The 19,220-nt window shown below is 43.7% G+C and overlaps 1 protein-coding gene across 2 annotated transcripts in view; it reads right to left on the bottom strand.

The window, feature by feature from the left end:
• The window catches only part of PM20D1 (peptidase M20 domain containing 1), a 585,406-nt gene that overhangs the window by 513,364 nt on the left and 52,822 nt on the right, over positions 1 to 19,220 (bottom strand). For both annotated transcript variants that reach the window (XM_077481325.1, XM_077481324.1), the window contains exon 3: positions 14,377 to 14,609. In XM_077481325.1, coding sequence (XP_077337451.1) covers positions 14,377 to 14,609 — 233 coding nt within the window. The remainder of the gene's footprint in view (positions 1 to 14,376; positions 14,610 to 19,220) is intronic.

Raw genomic sequence — 19,220 nt, 5'->3', positions numbered from 1 at the left:
AAAGTGAGTTAAATCTCTGTGTTTAAATGTGAAGTCCTAAATCCAGACTGCAAAAACCAAGTCCTGTGTTTGCAGGGGTAAATGCGCCTTCACAGTGTAAGCCCCTGTGTCACTATGTGGTGCCTCTCTAGGTCCTTCGTTTTTTCAGCATGAGCCAGTCATCTCATTCAAATAATCCATAAAAAAGAGGAATATCCATAGTGCAGTATTGTTTAAAGCCTCCAATTTATTAAATTAAAAAAATTACTCACATTCGCCAGTAATATTAAAAGCAGTACTGTTGCGGCTGCCGTCGGTTTCCAGCTCTAACGGAGAGAATGTGCGTCGTATGGCCCTATGCGTTTCATCATCAAGACGTGATCTGGAGTGGCCATATTGTTACACCTCTCGTTCTAAATAGGGTGCAGTGTCCGTACCGCGCCTGCGCAGGCCCATAGCCACCATTATATTTAAGGGCAAGTAGATTTCTCATGCTTGCGACAAGTTACTGTTAAATATAATGTGCCGGTTTATAAAATACTACATACCGAAGATTGTTTGCTGGCCATACAAGGGGATAATGCACTGCACTCTATATATGGTATACTATTGTATTACAGCAGCAATACTTCTGGGCCAGTGTTTTCTACACCCAAATTTATGTCTGGATAATAACAATACAAAATATGCATAAAATTGCATGACTAAATTTTGATGAATATGAAGTCCATTAGCTCAAACAACACATATGTAAATAAATATCAAAGAATATTAATAAAAATGCAAAAATTATAATAAAATTGTTAGCACCATCCGAGTTATTACCAATTGTGGAAAATGCCTTCCATGTAAAACCAGAAAGAAAACTAACAAAAAGAAATTAAATTATACATCTACTGCAAATGGAAATGAATATAAAATTAACGAGTTGATTACTTGAATACTTGCATTACCTTTTTTGTTTTTGTTTACATAATACATCCCTTTTATTATGTGGCAAAAATCCCAAATAATACTAGTGCCAAATATCTCTCTTCTGGATTAAGTTGGATATGATATATACATAAAAAAAATATTTTGTTATTATTTACAATTTTCCAATTTTCCACAAAGTTCTTCAATTAAGTAAGGTTTTTGGGATGGGCTCTTGAAAATCTTCTTTTGTAGTAGACCATTGGGAAAGAACTGTATGCCCAAAAGGGTACAATATCCCTTTTTGGCAAAAGTTCCATACATTTTTAGAAAATAGTTTTCAACCTAAATGCACATAAAACCACATATTGTCTCTCTTCAATAAAATTAAGGAACACCCCAACAATTCCTCCCATGGTAGCACCTATCTAGTTCTCTTCGCATAGAATCACATAATCCTAAAAAAATAAGTCTCTGATTGGTAGTAATAATAAAAAAATAAAAAAATTGCCCATTTTTTACATACCTCAATAACTCTGATGGTGCTAACAATTCAAGTGAATTCATTGTATGATCACAGTAGCATATATTTTTATTTTAAATTAATTTTATTTATATTTTTAATCATACAGATTTTATCTGTGTTTTTTTTCTATTTTTATCCATTTTTATTTGGTATTTATTTTTATTATTATTTTTTCATTTTTATTCATATTCTTTGATATTTTATTTACATATGATTGATCTAATGGACTTTATAGTCATCAAATTTTAGTCATGCAATTTTATGAATATTTTGTAATGTTATTATCCAGCAATGAATTTGGGTGTAGAAAACACTGGCCTGGAAGTATTGCTGCTGTAATACAATAGTATACCATATATATCATATATAGAGTGCAGTGCATTATCCCCTTGGCCAGCAAACAATCTTCAGTTCGTAGTATTTTACAAACCGCCAACCTAATTTTATAAACCGGCACATTATATTTAACAGTAACTTGTCGCAAGCATGAGAAATCTACTTGCCCTTAACTATAATGGCGGCTATGGGCTTGCGCAGGCACCGGTACGGACACCGCACCCTATATAGGATGAGAGGTGCAACAATATGGCCACTCCAGATGACGACTTGATGATGAAATGTGTAGGGCATGGCCACAAGACGCACTTTCTCTCCGTTAAAATGTTTTTACATTTAATAAATTGGAGGCTTTAAACAATACTGCACTATGGATATTCCTCTTAATTATGGATTATTTGAATGAGATGACTGGCTCATTCTGAAAAAACCAAAGACCTAGAGAGGCACCACATAGCGACACAGGGGCTCACACTGTGAAGACGCATTTACCCCTGCAGGGGCAGGGTAGCTGGTGAGTGCAAAACCACCACTTGCACAAAAAATGCACGGGGGGGTTTTCAGCATATTAACCACTTGAGATCCGCGCTATTGCCAAATGACGGCATTAGCGCGGATCTACTTTTCCGGGACTACGTCTATTGACGTCGTCCCGGTTACAAGCGGCCTGCGCGCCCCCTGAGGGGCGCGCGCGGCGCGCTCTGTGATCGGCGAGTCCACGAGACTCGCCTGATCACCGATCCGTGCAAGGGGTCGATCCCGACCCCTTATCACGTGATCAGCTGTCAGCCAATGACAGCTGATCATGTGACAGAACGGAGCCGGTAATCGGCTATTATTCCTCCTCGCGCTGACAGCGCGAGGAGAGAAAAAAAAAAGCCGATCACCGGCGGCCGTGATCGGGACATCAGTCCCGATCACGGCCAGCAATACAGCTGACCTACTGCCTCCTGCCAGTGCCCACCTGCCCACTGCAGTGCCATCCTGAATGAAAGTAAGTGCCCCCCATCAGTGCCACCCAGCAGTGCCCATAGTGCCCACAGCGCCACCCACAGTGCCACCCACAATGCCACCCACAGTGCCATCCAGCAGTGCCACCAACAGTGCCACCCACAGTGCCCACAATCTTCCTTAAAGGTGCTGCACCCCAGTGCCGCCCATCAGTGCCCAGCAGTGCCGCCCATCAGTGCCCAGCAGTGCCACCCATCAGTGCCCAGCAGTGCCACCTATCAGAGCCACCTATCAGTGCCACCTATCAGTGCCCATCAGTCCCATCTATCAGTGGTACCTATCAGTGCCCATCCGTGCCACCCATCCATGCCATCTTATCTGTGCCCATCTTTGCCCATCAGTGCCGCCTTATCTGTGCCGATCGGTGCCGCCTTATCTGTGCCTATTAGTGCCGCCTTAACTATGCCTATCAGTGCCCACCAGTGCAGCCTATCAGTGCCCACCAATGCAGCCTATCAGTGCCCACCAATGCAGGCCATCAGTGCCCACCAATGCAGCCATCAGTGCCGCCTAATCAGCGCACTTCAATGAAGGAGAAAAATGACCCGTTTGCAAAATTGTATAACAAACTATTAAAACATGATTTTTTTTTTTTTGCATCTTTTTTTGTTTGTTTAGCAAAAAATAAAACTCCGAGCTGTAACTAAATACCACCAAAAGAAAGCTCTATTTGTGGGAAAAAAATGATAAAAATTTCATTTGGGTACAGTGTTGTATGACCGCGCAATTGTCATTCAAAGTGCGACAGCGCTGAAAGCTGAAAATTGGTCTGGGACTGAGGGGGGTTTAAGTGCCCAGTAAGCAAGTGGTTAAGAAGCAGTCACGGCATCTGCAACATTGTGCACAAGTCACACTTCTCACGTCTTTGGACTGTAAATTTAAATATTTATTTATGTATTTATTTGTTCAATTGTAATTTGCACAGGTTTTTTTTTTCCCACCTCACACAGCTATTTAATATAAGTCTTTTTAATATAAGCTTTTTAAACACATTGTTGGGATATCACAATAAGGTAATTGATTAGGCACGTAGGCTTGTAATAATAACCTTACTCATATTGGTAGTAGCCACAAATTCTTAACACTAGACAGAGAGTCAAACACAGGACTTGGTTTTTGCAGTCTGCATTTTACAATTATTTTCATTATTCACCAATTTACCAACTTTATTATTTGGATTTAGGACTTCACAGTTAAACACATAGATTTAACTCACCGTTATTCATTTATTTAGTTGTTGATTTTCCTTGACTGTAATAATTTTTGGTCACTTACAATCATTTCACAGGTTCTATTTTACACAAAATACCTGGGGTGTCTGTTTGGAAAGAGCCTTTCAAAAGAAAAAAGGTCCTTTTCTAAATTTTGGGGTAATTCAAAACCCACCAGGGGGTCTAACACTACCAACAAAAAATCTTTCAATTCACGTTTTCTTGTTTTATTTGGCTCCCAAACAAAATTGGTGTCCTTTTTTTCCCACAAATAGAGCTTTCTTTTGGTGGTAGTTGATCACCTCTGTGGTTTTTATTTTTTGCGCTATGAACAAAAATAGAGTGACAATTTTGAAAAAAATTCAATATTTCTTACTTTTTGCTATAATAAATATCCCCCAAAAATATATATAAAAACATTTTTTTTCTCAGTTTAGGCCGATACGTAGTCTTCTACATATTTTTGGTAAAAAAAAAAAAAAATAAATTGCAATAAACGTTTATTGAAGTCAGGGCTGGCTTAGCCCTTCCTCCTCTGGGCTGGCTGCTCAGCTGTCGGCTAATTGCTAGCTCTCTTCTCTTTCCACAGTTACCAGCTGTTCCCGATGATGCTTGTCTGACCTGCCTATTTAAAGCCTTCCTGCTCACTTTTTCATTTGCCTTCGTGTTGGTCACATCACAGGGAACCATCTCCTGCTGTTTGTTTCAAGACTGGCTTGCTGACATACCACCTGGCTTCTTATCCTGTTTGCGGTTGCTCTCCTTGAATCCCTGTCTACCGGCCTGGCTGATTATCCGATCTGGTTAATGAACTTTGGACTGGCTGACTACCCGATCTGGCTACAGGACTCTGGCTATGCTTGACTATGCTTTTTTCTATTTACCTTTTATTTTTATTAATAAACAAGTGTGATTTGATTGTACCTCTGTCTGTTTTATGGTTTCTGACAATTGACCTTTTTTGCGCAAAAGTTATAGCGTCTACAAAATAGGAGATAGTTTTACGGCATTTTTATTAATATTTTTTTTTTTACTAGTAATGGCGGCGATGAGCGATTTTTATTATGACTGTGACATTATGGCGGACACGTCAGACAATTTTGACACATTTTTGGGACCATTAGCATTAATACAGCGATCAGTGCGATTAAAATGCACCGATTACTGTAAAAATGTCACAGGCAGGGAAGGGGTTAAGTGTGTGTTTGTTTTTTTTACTGTAGGGGGGCATGGCTTGGTGTGTGACGTCACTGATTGTCTTTCCCTATGACAGGGAACAGACGATCAGTGACAGGCTCACTAGAAAGCACTAGGAGAGGTATGTTTACACTTACCTCTCCCCGTTCTTCAGCTCTGTGACCCAATCGTGGGACACCGGCGGCGATCGGGTTCGCGGGTACCGCGGCCATGGACACGGAGCTCAGGACCGGGTCGCGGGTCCCACTAGCCATTCTACAGTATTAGGCGGTACCAGTGGGGAAGCTAGACATTATTTCACCCGGGGCAAAGAACCAGTTTGGTGACCCCCAATGGGAAAAGCTTAGGCAGGAAAGTGAGAAACTCCCAGGCCACAGCTGTTAAGTCAGCTGTCTGTCCCCTCCCCCATGCTCCTTTATGTCCCCCCCTGCAGTTCTGTCCCCCCTCCATGCTTCTCTGGTCCCCCATGTGCTCTGCTGGTCCCCTGCATGCTCTTCTCAATCCCCCCCATGCTCCTCTGCCCCCCCCTTGTGCTCCGCATGCTCCTCTCCCCCTCCCATGCTGCTCTGGTCCCCCATATGCTCACCCCCCATGCTGCTCTGGTCCCTGCTCCTCTGGTCCCCCATGTGCTCCTCTATTCCTGCCCATGTTCCTCTAGTCCCCCCCATACTCAGAATGCTCCTCTGGTCCCCCACGTGCTCCTCTTTTCCCCCCATGCTGCTCTGGTCCCCCCATGCACCTCTGGTCCCCTGCATGCTCCTCCCCCCCCATGCTGCTCTGGTCCTCCATATGCGCCTCTTTTCTACCCCCCATGTTGCTCTGGTCCCCCATATGCTCCTCTCTTTCCTACCCCTCCATGCTGCTCTGGTCCCCCATATGCTCCTCTCTATCCTAGCCCCCCTCATGCTGCTCTAGTCCCCCATATGCTCACCCCCTCTCATGCTGCTCTGGTCCCCCATATGCTCCTCTCTTTCTACCCCCCCATGCTGCTCTGGACCCCCATATGCTACCCCCCATGCTGCTCTGGCCCCCCATATGCTCCTCTCTTTCCTACCCCCTCTTGCTGCTCTGGTCCCCCATATGCTCCTCTCCCCCCATGCTGCTCTGGTCCCCTGTGCTCCTCTGTGTCCCCCCCCCTCCCCGTAGCACTCACCTCCTGTCCCTGGGTAGTTATGCAGTGCGCCTGAGTACAGACAAGATGCTCCGGAGTCAGCACTGAGAAGCTCATCATACGATCCGGAAGGAGGGCGGCCACACACAGCTGTAACATGACCTTCCTTGGCACTCGTTCTCCTGCTCTTCCTTCCCCCACTCTCCATCCTGTCTGCTGCCACAGAGAATCTAGGTGGAGAGTGGGGGAAGGAAAAAGCAGGAGAACGAGTGTGAGGAAGGTTATGTTACAGCTGTGTATGGCCACCCTCCTTCCAGATCATATAATGAGCTTCTCAGAGCTGACTCCTGAGCATCACGACTGTATTCAGGCGTGCTACATAACCAGCCAGGAAGAGGAGGTGAGTGCTGTGGGGGGGGGGGGGGGGGACAGAGGACCACAGGGAGACGGCGGTCCGCTGTCATGAAAACCGGCCCACTGAGCCACCGACCCACTGGGAAACTCCCAATGGGCAGTACATGCCTGTTGTTCACATTACATTGATGTTGTAGGAAACGTGCAAGAAACACAGGTCTCCCCCAGCTCATTTTGTTGTGATAGAGAGGGATAACTAATAATTATTATTGTAACAATGAATCTCTGCAGCAATGAGGTCCTTTTCCAGAGAGAGATTTATTGTATTTCAGAACATTCCACAAGGTACTTGCAACAGATGACAAAATCCAGCAGAGTATTTGTAAATATTACAATGAACAGCAGCCTTCACAGTCCCACTCGTCATAGTTACAGTTAGTCAGGTTGAAAAAAGACAAGTCCATCTAGTTCAACCAAAATGTCAGAGCAAGCATAGAGATACTACACCATCCAGCATATATGTCCAATCTACAATATGCAATGGAAGGTAGCTTCCATGCATGAAATAATGAATACGTCATTCTAGAATTGTGCTTTCCTAATCATGTTGTGTGAGCAATAAAAAAAAAAAATAATCATCTTTTCTTGATATAGTTTCTTTCCTGACAGACTCCATGGCAGCCAACGTGTGGGTTTAGTCCCGCCTCCATTACCCTATAGGACGATACTTCCATAAATCTCTGCTCCCTGCCAGAGGCCGTGTTCTTTTTTTGTCCTCCTCCATAGGACCTAGCATGTGTCTTTTTACCCTGAAGACTTGCATTTTTTTCTGTGATACGGACCGGCCGAGCAACTTGGAGTCGCATATTTCCAATAAGCTCTAGCTACTAGCGGAGTATGGAAAAGGGGCATATGGAAGAGGCGCTGAAGAGGTGTATGCCTGGTCACTGACAGGTGAAGCCGCGTGTTAGTCGTGAGCCTAGCTACTAGCAGGTGACTATCGCCCCCCCCCCCCCCCCAGAAGTCCGGCATGTGTTTGGGGACCTACCTCGGCTGGTGTCCGTGTACAGGAGTGGTGAGCTTTATGTTTGTCCATGGCAGCCATTCTGTGTCATTTTCTGTATGTTTTTGTTTTCGTGCTCTGTGTCTCTTGTGTCCCCCATACATCGCTCTGCGGTGTATGTGGCAAGCTGGGCGGCTGGTTTCCTTGCGTTCCAGCCGCACAGCTACTTCCTCGTTAGCCGCTCGGCCATTCTGCGCATGCGAGAGACCGGTGCGAGGACGAGGCTTGGTTCGCGCATGCGCGTTGCGGGCTTCGTGCACTAGCGTTTTCATGGCGTAATTCGTGACGTCATTAAGGCGGCAGTTTTAAAAACAGAGAACAGCTTGCAGAGCCTCTGGGATGCTTGTAAAGCCTGCAGTGCCATTCCTGAGCCCTGATTTCTTCAGCATTAGGTATGTGTCTATGGGGAAAGGTCAGTTTATCTTTGCTTATCCTAGCTGTTCTCTGTGTTTAATTGGGGCTGTTTTATTTCCAGCCCTGATGGATCCCTTGGATGCCTCGCCACCTTCTAGTGGCCAGCCCTCTCATAGCAGGTACTTTTTTTTGGGTTACCTGCCGGGGGGGGGGGGACAGTGGAACATTAGGGGATGTTCCGCTAACACTGCTGGTTTCTCCCTTTTTCAGCCCTTCTAGGTCTACTCAATGCCGGAGTTCTCACCGATGAAGTGATTCGTCTAAGTCCCACCGCCAGCATTCCTCTTCCAGATCCAGACGTCATGATTCTCCTGCGAGAACTAGTCTCCGTAGCCGGGAACCTTCCCGCCCTTCTACAGCTTGCCCAAGTCCCGCAGCTGAAGGTTTATGCTGGGGGTGCAATACGCAGGTTCCTGCTGACAAGTCCCTTTGTGATGCCTGTTATGTCAAAGCGACAGGTGAAAGGAGTGACTGACTAACAGCTGAAGTCTATGGTGGAAAAATTGGTCAAGGACAGTCTAAAGAAATTTGAAGCCCCCCCCATTTGTCTCCCATAGAGTCTCCAAGGTCTCCGGGGAGGGATGCTCAGGCCCAAGACACATGGGATTCCTCTTTGCCTAGCCATCCGTCTGCTGTCCTCTCAGACAGTGAATCTGAGGAAGAAGAGTCTGGTTCGGGTTTTGACTTTTCCTTGCTTCCTCCTTTGGTCAAAGCCATTAGGGAAACGCTGAACTGGGAAGAGCCGGTAGTGGCTCCGGCGAAGCAAATAAAGTTTTTTAAACAATCTCTCTCAGAGTTGGGAGAAGTGATCTCGGATGAGTGAAGCAAGGTAGAGAAAAAGAATTCTCTTCTATCTAAGATCCAGAGACTTTACCCTTTTAAGGAGGAAGAAGTTAAATATTTGGAGTCTTCCCCTCTGGTGGATGCGGCAGTAATGAGACTGGTCAGACATATGACCCTTCCTCTTGAGGACACAGTCTCTTTTAAGGATGCTCTGGACAGGAGAATTGATTCTGACCTGAAGAGGATCTATCTTATGGCTGGCATGGCCTGTAAACCAGCTCTGGCCTTAGCGGCTCTGTCTAGAGCGATGGAAGTTTGGTCTGATAGTGTTGATTAAACACTCAGAAACGTCTCAGAAGATCTTGCCAAGGGTTCTCCCATTCAAGAACTAAGACTGGCTTCGGCTTTCTTGGGGGAGGCCTCGATCGATATTATCCGACTGGTGGCTCGAGTTATGCTCTCATCTATAACTGCCAAGCGTGCCCTGTGGCTCCGTCCTTGGCTAGCCGATCCCGCTTCTAAGCAGGTTTGGTGCCGTATTCCCTTTGATGGTTCTTCCCTTTTTGGCAATAAGCTGGATAGTGCTATAACTCGGGCCACCGGGGGTAAGTCGGGGTTTCTCCCCCAGGATAGGCTCTTGCAGATTCGAAGGAGATTGTTCCCAAGAAAGCAGGGTCAAGACTCTGCCAGGGAGGCACGCACTTACAGGCCTAGACAGGAATTTTCCAGATCTTGGAGGTCCAGACAGACATCTCTCAAAAAATCTGCAAAGGGCAGTTCGATGGGGGAAAAGGAGCCTACTAAGTCCTTTTGAGATCGGGCCCGTCCAGGCGGTCCGGGTGGGAGCTCGTTTGTTCCACTTTCGGCACGTCTGGGCGGCCTCGATCCAGGATTTTTGGACAGTCAAAACGGTCTCCTTCGAGCACACTTGGTCGTTCAGCAGTGTCCCCATCTCAAGTGTGTTCCCACATCCATTCCAAGGTCGGAAGAAAAAAGACAAATTCTTTTAGCCTACATAAAATCTTTGTTGGATCAAGGCGCCGCTATTCCTGTTCCAGACAACCAACGCGGCATGGGAATGTATTCCCCTCTTTTCCTGGTCCAGAAAAAGAACGGTACGTGGAGACCCGTAATAGACTTGACGCGTCTAAATCGCTTCATAAGAAAATAGAAATTCAAAATGGAAACTCTATCCACGATTCAACAGTCAGTGCAGCCAGGGGACTGGCTTGTCTCAATAGATCTCAAAGACGCCTATTATCACGTCCCGGTGGCCACAGAGTTCCAACAGTTTCTTTGTTGCTTCATTTACAGTTTACCTGCCTTCCTTTCGGTCTGTCAACCTCCCCTCGCACATTCTCGAAGGTCCTTCTAGCAGTTGTAGCATTGTTGAGAATCAGGAAAATCTGGATTCATCATTATCTGGACGATTTGCTTCTTCTGGCTCAGGACAGGGATTGTCTCTTGAAACACAGGGATCAAGATATCGCAAACCTCAAGGAATTCGGGTGGCTCCTGAATTTGGTGAAAAGCCAGTTAGTTCCTACACAGTCTCTCGTGTTCCTTGGTGCTCTGTTCAATACGGCAAAAGGTACCATCTCTCTGCCCGAGGAGAAGGTTGCAGTAGTGCGGGACAGGATCCACCTGGCCCTCTCTTCGTCTCATCTCAGTGCTCTTCATTGCCTAAAGATCATAGGCACCATGGTGTCCACCATACCGATGGTAAAGTGGGCACAGTGGAGGATGCGCCCCTTTCAAATGGGTTTCCTTCGCCAATGGTCGGGAGAAAAGGTCCAGTCCATTGAGATTACTCAGACCATGAGAGGTTCCCTCCTCTGGTGGCTTCGTCTGGAGAACCTGTTGAATTGCCACTCCCTTCTTCCAATCAAATGGATCACAGTGACGTCAGATGCCAGCAACAGGGGCTGGGGGGCGCATTGTCTATCGGAAGTGGCTCAGGGCATTTGGGACTTTCCCTCTCGGGGAATAGTGTCAAATGTGCTAGAACTACGAGCAGCCTTCCTAGCGTTGTTGGCATTTCCGCATCGGATAGTGGGAGCATCCGTAGTCCTCAGGCTGGACAATACGACTGCGGTCGCCTACGTAAGGAAGCAAGGGGGCACCAGAAGTTGGTCTCTGCTGCGGGAAGTGGATCCAATAATGCGTTGGGCCCAGAAGAATCTGGCCAACCTAACAGCAGCCTATGTGCCTGGAGTTCTCAACGTCCAAGCGGACTTTCTCTCACGAGTCCACTTTGACAACAACGAGTGGGCTCTTCACGAAGATGTGTTTCAGTGGGTTCTATCCCTGGGGATTTCTCCAGAAGTAGATCTCTTCACCTCCCATTTCAACAGGAAGCTAAAGAGGTTCTATTTGAGGTTCAAGGATACGCAGGCCTACGCGATAGATGCCCTAACAGAGCAGTGGTGGTTCCACAAGGCATACGCCTTCCCTACAATTCCAATTATTTTTCAGTTCCTGAAGAGACTCAGATGGGAGGAAGTGGAGGTGTTGGCAATAATTCCGCATTGGCCCAACAGGCCTTGGTTTCCTCTCCTATCCCTCCTCAGTTTTTGGGACCCAGTTCCTCTCCCATCCAGACGGGACCTGCTCTCCCAAGGCTCGATTCTCCATCCATGTCCGGCTCACCTTCAGTTGAGGGTCTGGTTCTTGAGAGGGGAAGGCTGGAAGCACTAGGGTGTCCTAAGGAGGCCATTTCCACCCTCTTAAGTGCAAGGAGAAGAAGTACTAATAAAGTGTATGAATGGATCTGGGCCAAATTTGTATCTTATATGTCTTCCAGAACTAGTTCCTACGTTCACCTGCAGTTCAAGACGTTTTGGGTTTCCTGTAATCAGGCTTGGACTTACCCTTGTCAGTTAGTTCCCTTCGGGTTCAAGTCTCGGCTATCTCCGCATTTACAGGGGTTCCGTGGGCCAAGCATGCCCTTATCCAGCAGTTCTTCAAAGGCACAGTAAAATTGAGACCCCAGAGAAAACCCAGATTCCCTAAATGGGATCTGCCTCTAGTTCTGGACTTTTTTCTCATTTCAATAAGGCTCCTGGTGGCGGTCACCTCGGCAAAACGAGTATCAGAGATTCAGGTTCTAGGAGTCAAAGAACCCTTTCTAACTTTTTTTCCGGACAGGGTGGTCCTAGTTCCAATGTTGGGGTCAAACCCTAAGGTCACCTCGGTTTTTCATGAAAATCAGGAAATCTCTCTACCCACATTCAGATCCTCGGATTCCTCGGAAGTTCATCCACTTGATGTTGGTCGCTCATTAAAGCTATATTTGGAGGCTACAGCTCCATTCCGGCAGTCGGACTTCCTGTTCGTTCTGTACTGTGGGAAGAACAAGGGCACTAGAGCATCAGTCAGGTCAATTGCGGCATGGATATTTCAAGCAATCCAGTGGGCGTACAGAGAAAAGGGCTTGGCTCCTCCTCAGGCGGTGACGGTGCATTCGACCAGAAGTCTTTCTACCTTGTGGGCGGCCTCTCACCATGTGGCTCCTGACGTGATATGCAGGGCCGCTTCGTGGTCTTCAATACACACCTTTATGTCTCATTATTGTGTTGAGCCGGCGGCTCTATCCTCAATTGACTTTGGTGTTAAAGTTTTGTCGGTTGACGGTGTCAAATAAATCTTTGTTATGCAGCATTTTGCCCACCCGAGTGTGTTTTGGCGAGTTATTTCCCACACGTTGGCTGCCATGGAGTCTGTCAGGAAAATGGAAAATTTATGTCAAAATACTTACCGTAATTTTCCTTTCCTGATGGACTCCATGGCAGCAGGAGTTCCCTCCCAAATGGCTGGAGTAGGATAGTTACCGAACACGGCCTCTGGCAGGGAGCAAAGATTTATGGGAGTATCGTCCTATAGGGTAATGGAGGCGGGACTAAACCCACACATTGGCTGCCATGGAGTCCATCAGGAAAGGAAAATTACGGTAAGTATTTTGACATAAATTTTCAGTTTTCCCCCATCTCCTAAAATGTAAAAACAGCTGATTGGTTGGTGACGCACTTTAACATGATAAGACTTCACTTGTAGGTACTTGAAATAGAGACTAAGGTCACTCTAGTGTTTACCAGATAAACAAGTTACGGTACCCTTTGAAGGCCATTTCCCCATCAAGACCCCTCTAGTCTAATTACCATCATTAGATACTTTTTGTATTGCTAATGGCCAAATCACATTCTTTAACTCACCCCATGAATCTTTACGATTGCTTTCAAGTCTGACTGAGCAATCTGCATTTTACAATCCTTTGCAAATTTACAAACCACCTCCTTTGAAAGGTTGGCCAAGGCGAGGTATATACCTCTTGCATAAAATTGGCATACTTAAGAGTCATTATTCTTTCTTTTGATATGTAAAATGTAGCTGGCCTGTGTCAATATGTCAGCCCCTAGCATATGGCCTGTACAAGTATGTGAATGTACCTGTATACTGTGTGTGTATTATATTTAATAAATATATTATACTGTATATATATATATATATATATATATATATATATATATATATATATAACATTAAAATTACACAAACAATACACTACAGTGTGAATGGGCCCTAAAAACAGGTTGCAATGCACTTTTCTTAACCTAACTTGTGCTAAATGCACTAGAATGCCACATGCTCAATTTGGATGAATTTAGGGCTCTTTCAAATGGGCGGCCAAGGGACAGTAAAAAACAGGAGGCTGAGTTGTGGTTTTACTGCCAGACAGGGTTGTGTACACATGCCGTGGTAGCAATGCTGTGCTTCGCAGGCCCTGCATCTATAATTCCGGGTGCAGAGTTTTACAGGTGGCACCACCTGTCAAACTAAACTCTCAGTTGTGGCGCAGTCCTGCAATGTAAAATGGCAGTTTGCCAGCTTAAAAAAAAAAAAAAATGGAAAAAATGCCTGTCAGTGCATGTTATACTGTAAGCAGTACCATACGTTTAAAAGAAGCCTAAGTGCATTTTACGTAGCAATACTTGAATTCAGAATTTCTTTTTCAAGTGGTCCATGGTCAACATAATGTATATAGAATTCTGATTTATTGCTCCAAAGATCTGAGCACGTTAGAATGCTGAGGGAATTTCCCTGATAACAGCTTATCATAAATTCCTGAAATATTTTAGAGCTATGAAATATTATCTCAGAATTATGCTATATCTCAGAATTATGCTATATCTCAGAATTCTGCCTTATCTCAGAGCTCTTATCACAGAATTATGGCATAATATGAGAGTTCTTTTGAGCGTTTTTTTTTCCAGTGGGCATATGGGAAACATAACAAAAAGGAACACTACTGTTTAGATGTTACAGTAAACTTCATTATCAGGGCCATCCTATTACTTCTGTACTGAAATGTGTAGTTATTGTCCTGCCACCCTTTATATTGTAAAGCACCGCACAAACTGCTGGTGCTATACAAATCCTGTAGAACAATCATAAAATTTCAGAGATTCTTTTTTTCACTCACAATCACACAGCTTTTGTCATCCAATGCTCCTCTTCCATATATATATCCGCTGTGCTCCTCTCCAGAGAATGGTGGAAACTTCCAGCCCTCATCTGGGGCTGGCACAACGTCCAAGTGGGCAAGGATAATGTATGGCATCAAACTTTGATCTAAGCCTCGGACTGTGAACAGGTGACTGTATTGTGCCACAACCTCATGTTGAATAAAACTTGAAGAAAACACCCGAGGAAAAACTAAAATTGGAAAACAAAACAACATCAAGTTGGTCAAAGAAAAACAACAATCAGCTGTGTAAAGAGAAAAATTATCTTTAATATATAATATTTGGGATGTGGTACCATTACTTTTGATCTCGTCATCTTTATTTTTTGTCGTTAACAATTAGCTGTGATATAGCGACTGCAAAACATGTGATAAGACTACTGCTGTCCAACACTTCCTACCCAACCTTGAGCTTTTGGCTTTTCCACCAAAAATAAAGTTTTCTTCCCTTCTTAATATATATATTTATTCAACATATAAATCATGAAAGTAGTGTGCCCTTTTTTAGGAGTTTTAGGTGTGTGTTCTTTCCTTCCACACTTCCTGGCTATAGCTACTAAGGTTGGAATATGTTTGGAACACGGCCTTACCTAGAGCATGATGAGATGATAAATGAACATTTCTGCCATTCACTCTATATCTTGAAAGTCAATCAATGCTCACACGACATTAGCAGAAGGTGCCCAAAGGATGGAGATGTGTTTGTTGGGCGACAATTGTGTCGTTTGTATGCAAGACACGTTTCTGGCACATGCCTTTCAGACAAAAGTCTGACTCTTTGTTTGGCAAAACAATCTGATTGTGTGTACCAGGCTTAAGTCCGTAGGGTTCAATACTGAGTTGGCCCACCCTTTGCAGCTATAACAGCTTCAATTCTTCTGGGAAGACTGTTCAAAGGTTTAGGAGTGTGTCTATGGGAATGTTTGACTATTCTCATAGAAGGGCATTTGTGAGGCCAGGCACTGATATGGATGTGAGGGCCTGGCTTGCAGTCTCCTTCATGCCAAACTTGCTCATCAATGTCTTTATGGACCTTGCTTTGTGCACTAGTGTGCAGTCATGTTGGAACAGGAAGGGGCCATCGCCAAAAATGTTCCCACAAAGTTGGGAGCATGAAATTGCCCAAAATGTCTTGGTATCCTGACATCTTAAGAGTTCCCTTTACTGGAACTAAGGTGCCAAGTCCCACCCCTGAAAAACAACCCCATAATATAATCCTCCCTCCACCAAACGATTTGGACCAGGGCACAAAGCATGGTCCATAAAGTAATAGATTAGCAAGTTTGGGGTGGAGGAACTTCACTGTCCTAACCTCAACCCTATGGAACACATTTAGGATGAATTAGAGCAGAGGCTGCTAGTCTGGCTTTCTCGTCCACATCAGTGCCTTACCTCACAAATGCACTTGTGGAAGAATGGTCAAACATTCCCATAGACACACTCCTAAACCTTGTGGACAGCCTTCCCAGAAGAATTAAAGCAGTTATAGCTGAAAGGGGTGGGCCAACTCAATATTGAACCCTAAGGACTAAGACTGGGATGCCAAGCGTCTCAATACTTTTGGCAATATAGTGTATATTTAAAGGGTTAACAGAATTTTTTGGAAGAGCTTTGATATATCTTGTATCTTCCAACTGGATATCCGAGCCATTTTTTAGGCAGGCATTACCTTATATCTATGGTTTTATATTAACATGAATTTGGTGTACGGTGGAAATTTTTCTTGCGTTCATATTACTATGTATAGTTGTTTCATTACTTTTACCTTATTGTACCAAATATATTCTTATATGGAATTGACAATATTGTATGTATACTGTATTTACATTGATTAACTTTATGAACCAATTAATACATTTTCCCAATTGCTCACCAAATTTTATCTCATTGCACTCACGTACTTCATGTAAAGTCCCACCTTTGTTGCTCTCCTCAATATATCTTGTATCTAGGTATTATGCAAGTAGCTCCCCATGTATATGTATGTATACATGTTGGCACGATGCACACTGGGCTTTAAAAAGTCTGTTCTCTTGGGAGTAAAAAAAAACACTCATATAGAGCATTTTTTTGTACAAAGTTTAGACGAGTTTAGAAGAGTTTTATGTTTTTTTTTTCTGCCAGTAAGCTCCAATAAGAAACACCAGAACGGTTGAGCTTGAAATATGCCTGTAATCATCCTAATGTGTATGGACACATAGGGGGTTATTTATGAAAGGTAAATCCACTTTGCACTGCAAGTGCACTTGGAAGTGCAGTCTCTTGGGGTAAATCTGAAATGAATGTAAGCTCTGCTGATTTTATCATCCAATCATGTGCAAGCTAAAATGCTGTTTTTTATTTTCCTCACATGTCCCCTTTGGATCTATAGTGACTTTATTTCCAAGTGCACTTTCAAATGCACTTCCAGTGCAAAGTGGATTTTCCTTTAGTAAATAACTCCCATATGATAGCAATGGGGGCTATTTACAAAAGACAAATCCACTTTGCACTACAAGTGCACTTGGACGTGCAGTCGCTGTAAATCCAAGGGGGTCATGCAAGGAAAATATAAAACAGCATTTTAGCTTGCACATGATTGGATAATAAAATCAGCAGAGCTTCCCCTCATTTCAGATCTTCCCCTCAGATTTACAGAGACTGCACTTCCAAGTGCACTTGTAGTGCAAAGTGGATTTGCCTTTTGTAAATGAACCGCATTGAGTTGCTTCTATAGGCAGAACACAAAACTCCCATAGAAGCAATGTTTTTTAAGCCATTATGCATGGAGCTGAGTTTAGGAGAGTTTTGCATTTTTTCTGCCAGAAAGTGCCAAACAAAAATGCAAACCAGTCAAGGTTAAGACTCCATGCACACTAGGAGCTTAAAAACATGACATAGACACAAATTAAAAGCATAAGTTTAGGAGAGTTTAAGAGCATTTTATTTATAGGCATTTTTTGCACTACATGCCCCTCTGCAAAAGCCAGGAAATGACGTACAGTGAAAATACACCTTTTTTTTTTTTACTAAAAAAAGCGTTGAAACTCGACGTTCAGAAGAGATAAGAGGAGTTTAAGAGAGACTGACGTTTGTACAGCTCATAATCTTCTCCAGAAAACGCAATAGAAAACGCCTGTAGTAGTCATAACGTGCAAAGACACACAGAACACAATAAAAGTGCTTCTAGAGGCAGGAGAAAAAAACATCAAACGCCTGTAGAATCAATGTTTTTTAAGTACAGTGTGCATGGAGCCTAAAATATGTCTTGCTCTATGCACACTAGGCTTAAAAAAAGTATTTTCTCTTGGGAGTAAAAAAACGCTCATAGGTTCCATACACACTGGGCTTAAAAAAAAGTCTGTTCTCTTGGAAGTAAAAAACGCTCATAGAGCATTTTTTGTACAAAGTCTAGAGGAGTTTTTTTTACTTTTTTTGTAAACTCCAATCAGAAACACAATCCAGAAGGGTTTTTTTCTGCCTCTATGTTTATCTCAAAATATGCCTCTTAACGTCCTAATGTGTATGGACACAAAGGATAATATTGAGTTGCTTCTATAGGCAGAACACAAAACTCCTGTAGAAGCAACCTTTTTTTTATGTTAGGCTCCACTGTACACTGGACATTTTTACAACCTCTCCTGAAAGATTTATAATTTCTTGACGATAGTAACCGAGGTTTAAAACGTCAGTTTTGCTGCGTTTACATGCCACATGTAGCGTTTAGAATTTTTTCAAATAGCCAAAAATGAAAAACGCCTGTAAATGAAATTACCGCGTTTACAAGCTGTTACTGGCATTTAGCATTTCAAATACCTCTGAACATCCCTCCTGAACGCAGTTTTTCCATTCCAAAAAATGCTTCCAAACTCATCTGCCTAGAAATGACTATCAACAACCCTGTGTACATGTACTGATAAGATAACATAGAGGAGAGTTTAGGGGCAGCTGAAACATACACACAACAGCTCCTAAACGTCCATTTACCAGCAGCAGTGTACATGAGGCCTTAGGCTCTATGCATAATAGGAACAGAAAAAAAGTCAACGTTTTAGCTGGAAAATGTGGCATAAAAAACACCAATTGAGAGCATATTGTACAAAGTTTAGGCAAGTTTTCCAGCAATTGAGTTTACAGGAGTTTTTGCACTTAACAACAATCCCCTCTGCAAAAGTTAACTCCCAAATAAAAAAAAAGTTAAAACCTTATGCTCAGGCTCCATGCACACTGGGCTCAAAAAAAGTCTGTTCTCTTTGGAGTAAAAAACACTCATATAGAGTAATTTTTGTACAAAGTCTCCAATCAGACACTTAAACCAGAAGGTTTTTTTTTCCTGCTTCTAAACGTCCTAATGTGTATGGACACATAGGATGACATTGATATGCTACTACAGGCAGAACACACAACTGTAGAAGCACCTTTTTTTTAAGCCAGTGAGCATGGAGCCCAAGAGATAATAGGCGTTTAGGAGCGATTTATGTTTTTACAGCTCCTAAACTTCTCCAGAAAATGCAAGAGAAGAGAGAAGAGTTTTTTTTCCTGCCTCTGATGTCCCTGTCAGAAAATGATTGTAGTCGTCATAATGTGCAAAGACCCATAGAATACAACAGAAGTGCTTCTATAGGCAACTGAAAAAACACATGAAACGCCTGTAGAAACAACTTTTTTTTTTTTGTTGCAAGTGTGTATGGAGCCTTATGCTTACACTAGTCATTTTCATATCCAGTCAGGGCCGGTGCTACCACTAGGCAAACTAGGCGGTTGCCTAGGGTGCACTGCTGCCTAGAGAGCTGGTTTCCTTACTCCACAGTATGTACGTTTTT

Source organism: Lithobates pipiens, unplaced genomic scaffold (genome assembly GCF_037356315.1).
Source record: "Lithobates pipiens isolate NorthernLeopardFrog02 unplaced genomic scaffold, aLitPip1_a1.2 Scaffold_16, whole genome shotgun sequence".
Classification (NCBI taxonomy): Eukaryota; Metazoa; Chordata; class Amphibia; order Anura; family Ranidae; genus Lithobates; species Lithobates pipiens.
The sequence above is the reverse complement of the archived record's forward strand: the minus strand, read 5'-3'. Positions and strand labels throughout refer to the sequence as shown.